The sequence below is a fragment of the Orbicella franksi genome, chromosome 11 (genome assembly GCF_964199315.1).
Source record: "Orbicella franksi chromosome 11, jaOrbFran1.1, whole genome shotgun sequence".
Taxonomy (NCBI): domain Eukaryota; kingdom Metazoa; phylum Cnidaria; class Anthozoa; order Scleractinia; family Merulinidae; genus Orbicella; species Orbicella franksi.
The window spans coordinates 523,523-529,350 of NC_138155.1; the positions used below are offsets into that span (position 1 = coordinate 523,523).

Here is a 5,828-nt window from a genome sequence, read left to right on the forward strand (position 1 = left end):
CTCCGACAGCAGCTTGGAAGAAGAGCAAATCGGTGACGGCGTTCTTAAAGACGAGAAGGACGCTTTACGAGCGTTGCCTCTCGCAGACGTCTAGACTGACGCTCTTGAAGAGACGGGCGAGCCAGCCACAACAGCTGACGCTGCCAGTGACGATAAAGTGGACTCGGATGACGACCAGCCCATTCGTAACTTGAGGACAGCACTTGCTCTATCTTCCACAGGCTCCCTGAGACATAGACAAATTGCCAGCATCTTGCACACGCGCGTCAGAGAGAAGGAAGAAGAGAATCGGCGGAAACATGAACTACATGAAGCAAGAAGATCTTTCCTGAGAGAGAGGGGTGTCAGCAGCGAGATTGCCGAACTGTTGCCAGAAGACCCCGACGAAGCGATGCCAAGTCAAATTCAAAGACAACTGCAGGAGCACTGCGACGAACAAGAAGCGCACCAAGAGCAAGAAAGACGCGAGAAAGCCCGTCGAGCGTTCGAAGGCACCTGGATAAGAGCCACTGAGGTCGAGCTAAAGACCTGCTGCGACGAATATCAACGCAGTAGCGATCCCACGGTTCGCTTGAACGTCAAAGATTGGATGAAGGTCCTGTGCGACAAGTTAAAAATGCATCACGAGTCCTTGGGCACTTTCAACACTGCCGAGGCCGTCCAAGAACGAATCAAAGTGTGCACCGCTCTTGGACTGCTGAGAAAAGAGCAGCACCACCTAGTCACAAGCGTTGCTGAAAGGCTGCCTGTGTTGCCTGTCCTCAGTTCAGAAACCGAGGGAGTACAGCAACATGCACATGAGACGGATGACGAGCAGAGTCTTTTCATCACGCAGCAGTGTAATGGAGTGGATGAAACGGAAGAGGTACAGAGTATTTTCATCACTCCTCTTCCGAGCACAAGTGGTGCGTCTGTGCCTCATTCAAGCTTCGACGACTGTGCAGTCTCTGCTGAACTACTTCGAGCTAGTACTTCTAACAAAAAGAAGCGAAAGAGGCAATCCAGCAGTCAACGAGCAGTCAAAAAATCCCAGAACGTTCTAACTCGATACTTTACTAGTCAAAAGTAAAAGCGGTGTTTTTTCCTCGTAAGATAGGCCGTAGGGTGGTCTTTTTCAGTAGTTTGATAATTAGGATAGAATTAGAATTAATAATAGATAGGATAGAATTAGGCACTCAGAACGCTACATGTACCTACGATAACTCGTTACAAGAATAGACTTTTTTGTCCAAGAAATTAGAGTTTACTACACTTTATCATTTATAAAACGCGTTCCGTAGATGTGTTAACAGGCTAGCTGTTTGTCGAATTGCGATAATTAAATGGTCCAGTTTCCTCAGCATTTTAGTTGGTGTGCATTTGTTGTTTTTTGCTAGTTGAATTGCTAACCGAGTGGCATCTTCATTCCAGCCCTTTTCTTTAGAGAGTCCGCTGTTCTTCCGTCTTGAAATTGGAAATCGTCATCTCTCAAAATAGCAGTCCACTGTCCAAACCCGTGCTTAGTTATCCCTTCCTTTAGAAAATCGTCCTCTTCTTTTGTGAATTTCAAAACACGACGAATGTTCCTCTGAGAGCGCAAGATTCTTTTAGGCAGGGCGTCCCTATTGGGGGAGGAGTTGATATTTTGCACTCTTCCAACTGAAGGCCCGGCGTCGGAAGTTGAATCTCCGAGTCTTGCGTGGACGTCCTCGTCCACCTCTGAACCCTTGGCACCTTGAAGTTTTTGCAGGCACTCGTGACCCTTCAAAGCAACTTCACGGGATCGTTGCTTTTGATAGTGAACTTTGGCAACAGCAGAGCTGTGTTTTTGGTCTTCCGACAAAATCCTCTGCTCCTCGCTAGTGAGCTCATTGAGGCTCTGCGTTTCAACAATTTGGCGATAACGCGTGGGATGGATGTACTTTCCAATTGCATCGAACACCAGTTTGCTCATGATCTCCCCCAATTTACCATGTTGGCCCCCATTTCTGTTGACGAGAACGAAATCGCACTGGGGTTTAAGCAAAGGTCTGACGTTCGAGATGTAGCCATTGAGAACTTGCATGTTTGCATCGGTCAGAATCAAAGAATCAAATCCATACTTTCCAGCAGTCTTGAACGTTTTCTGATCAATGAATCCACCCTTTTCCTTAGCTGTAGCAATCATGTCCACCGTCAAATATTGATAAGTCATGGGACGCGACCCCTTCACTTTGATGAACAGATACATGGCAACGAATTTCGTGGCAAATGTCAAGTCTGAAGGGTTAACTTGAGTTGGACTCGATTTGCAAATCTTCACGGTATTCTCGTAGCGCGGCAGATGGAATTTCACCACCTCCAACAACTCCTCCATTGTTGCCCAATGGCCTCTCGCTTCTAGTGTTTCGATGTCTAAATCTTGTGTCCGCTGCAATCTCATCATCTTAGCAACCGTCTTTCGCGCTCTTTTGAGGTACAGCTCTGTTGCAGAGAACTTTCGAAAGACTGCCTCTGATGCGCCATGCAGCTTTCTGAAGTCGATCATTTCAGAAATGGCATCTATGTAGCCTAAACGTCCACCATGTCCAAGCTTGCATTCGTCTTGTAAGTAGTCGATAAACTTGAACAACAAATTTGGAGAACACAGACTAAAGTCCACCACGTCAAAAGTCAACTCTTCCTCGTCTTCACAACAAAATCTAAGAAACTTAAAGCATCTTGTCACTATTTGTTGAGCTGCGCGATCTTTCTTGCAACCGCCACCACTTCCAGTCAACCATCTCGTGAATACTTCGCCAATGTCACACGACAATGAAAATGAGGGAAGTAACTTTCCGGCATGTTTTGTAGTCTCACTTGTTTGATCTTGAATTGTGTTCACCATTGGAACATTTCTTGCTACCTTTAGCGAATCTGTGATTTCTTTCGAATTGGGCTTTTCATCGAAATAAAAGAACCAACTGTGCTTGGTATTAACGTGTTTTCTGCACCCTCTTTGACTTTGAAATCCACCATGGTCACACTCTTGTATTGGGCAGTGATACAAGCTGTCGGTTTCATCCTTTTCCAAGTGAAGCCGTTTTGGTTTGGGTGATGCTCCATCGATATCCGACCAATTGACCTTGCACTTCTTGCTCATTTTTGCCTTTTGAAGAGCATTTGGCCAACACGATCTCCTTTAAATCTGACCCATAACCAAGGAGCCGATGACAAGCAAAGGAACTGCATATATGTTTGTATTTGCCAAGTCATGCCCTTACTTGCCCGCCCTCATTACTATTGTGCAAAATTCATGACAGTGACATGCAACCAAACTTGCCCAAGCAGGTCTGAGCGCGCCCTATTGTTTGCCTTACAAAGTACACCTCCATTTGGGAACAAAATAGGAATGCGCAGAGAAATGGTCCGAAATCTGGTCCCAAATGACCAATTTGGGAACAATGTGTTCCATTCACAGAGAGGAACTCGGAAGAAAAGGTCCTAAATTATCAATTTGGGAACAATATGTTCCATTTACAGATAGGAACTCGGAACAAAACAGTGCTATATTTCGTAATAAGTGGCCAATTTGGGAACGAACTGTTCCATTCACAGATGGGAATTCGGAACAAAACAGTCCTAAATGACCAACTTGAGAACAACGTGTTCCATCAACAGATAGAAACTCGGAACAAAACAGTCCTAAATGACTAATTTGGGAACAATTTGTTCCATCAACAGATAGAAACTGGAACAAAACAGTCCTAAATGACCAATTTGGGAACAATGTGTCCCATCAACAGATAGCAACTCGGAACAAAACAGTCCTAAATGACCAATTTGGGAACAATGTGTTCCATTCACAGAGAGGAACTCGGAAGAAAAGGTCCTAAATTATCAATTTGGGAACAATATGTTCCATTTACAGATAGGAACTCGGAACAAAACAGTCCTATATTTCGTAATAAGTGGCCAATTTGGGAACGAACTGTTCCATTCACAGATGGGAATTCGGAACAAAAATATCAATTTGGGAACGGTATGTTCCATTGGCAGATGAGAATTCGGAACAAAACAGTCCTAATTTACCAATTTGGGAACAATGTGTTCCATCAACAGATAGAAACTCGGAACAAAACAGTCCAAAATGACCGATTTGGGAACAATGTGTTCCATTTACAGATAGGAACGCGGAACAAAACAGTCCTAAATGACCAATTTGGGAACAATGTGTTCCATTTACAGATAGGAACTCGGAACAAAACAGTCCTAAATGACCAATTTGGGAACAATGTGTTCCATTTACAGATAGAAACTCGGAACAAAACAGTCCTAAATGACCAATTTGGGAACAATGTGTTCCATTTACAGATAGAAACTCGGAACAAAACAGTCCTAAATGACCAATTTGGGAACAATGTGTTCCATTTACAGATAGAAACTCGGAACAAAACAGTCCTAAATGACCAATTTGGGAACAATGTGTTCCATTTACAGATAGGAACTCGGAACAAAACAGTCCTAAATGACCAATTTGGGAACAATGTGTTCCATTTACAGATAGGAACTCGGAACAAAACAGTCCTAAATGACCAATTTGGGAACAATGTGTTCCATTTACAGATAGCAACTCGGAACAAAACAGTCCTAAATGACCAATTTGGGAATAATGTGTTCCATTTACAGAGGGGACCTCGGAACAAAACAGTCCTAGTTTATCAATTTCGGAACAATGTGTTCCATGCACAGAAAGGAACTCGGAACAAAACAGTCTTAATTTATCAGTTTGAGAACAATATGTTCCATTTACAGTTGGGAACTCGGAACGAAATGTTCCTCTTTTACACTAGAGTGAACGTTTTGTTCCTACCATGCAAAAAATCTGGTCCTCTTATAGTCAATAGGAACACAAAAACGAGGAACAGTCGATACTTGAGGAACGTTCCTTTTGGAATATGGGAACAGCCAACAAAACTTAAAATCAGCGAAAAAACGAGGCAAAGACTAAAGAAAAACTCAAAAAAGCGTAAATCAAGCGCTTAGGTGAAAAGGAAACAATCTTTAAAAACTGGTGAAGTTTGTTTCGCTCAAAGGCAGCGAAAAACGCCATGATAAATTTTTGGGAAATGTAAAGGAAGTTGGTCAAAATTACGATGGGCGTAAGGCGGTCTCGGCTACTCTTTCACTCTTACAGTGAAGTGGAGCTATATTTCGGCCCAGAAGCTCAAAAGTGAGCGTTCAAAAAGTTTTGCTGTGTCCATTTTACTGCAGACCAAGGACGTCGGGGGTCAGTTTAGAGTCCCCGGGACTGGAAAATATCCCCCAAGTTCCGGGAAATTTAACTGAAGTTGGTCAAAATCATGACGCGCGTACGGCGGTCTCGGCTACTGTTTCAGTCTTAAAGTGAATTGGGGCAATATTTCGGCCCAGAAGCTCGAAACCGAGTGTTTAAAAAGTTTTGCTGTGTCCATTTCACTGCAAACCAAGACCATCTGATGTTAGTTTAGAGTCCCCGGGACTGGAAAATATCCCCCAAGTTCCGGGAAATTTAACCGAAGTTGGTCAAAATCACGACGCGCGTACGGCGGTCTCGGCTACTCTTTCAGTCTTAAAGTGAATAGGGGCAATATTTCGGCCCAGAAGCTCGAAACTGAGTGTTTAAAAAGTTTTCCTGTGTCCATTTCACTGGAAACCAAGGCAATCAGCAGTTAGTTTAGAGTCCCCGGGACTGGAATATATGCCTGAAGTTCCGGGAAATCGAACGGAAGTTGGTCAAAATCACGATGCGCGTAACACGGTCTCGGCTACTCTTTCAGTCTTAAAGTAAAGTGGGGCTATATTTCGGCCCAGAAGCTCGAAAATAAGCGTTCAATAAGTGTTACGTTGTT

At 43.7% G+C, this 5,828-nt stretch overlaps 1 protein-coding gene across 1 annotated transcript; it reads right to left on the minus strand.

The window, feature by feature from the left end:
• Positions 1-1,352: 1,352 nt before the first annotated feature.
• On the minus strand, positions 1,353-3,633 carry LOC145460249 (uncharacterized). The gene has a single exon (XM_081444996.1). The coding sequence runs from the start codon at positions 3,098-3,100 to the stop codon at positions 1,385-1,387; it is 1,716 nt and encodes a 571-aa protein (XP_081301122.1). The 5' UTR covers positions 3,101-3,633; the 3' UTR covers positions 1,353-1,384.
• Between the last annotated feature and the right edge of the window lie 2,195 nt (positions 3,634-5,828).

Bases quoted from the DNA above. Each gene is read 5' to 3' on its own strand.
- LOC145460249 (XM_081444996.1), bottom strand. From the start codon at position 3,100: ATGAGCAAGAAGTGCAAGGTCAATTGGTCGGATATCGATGGAGCATCA.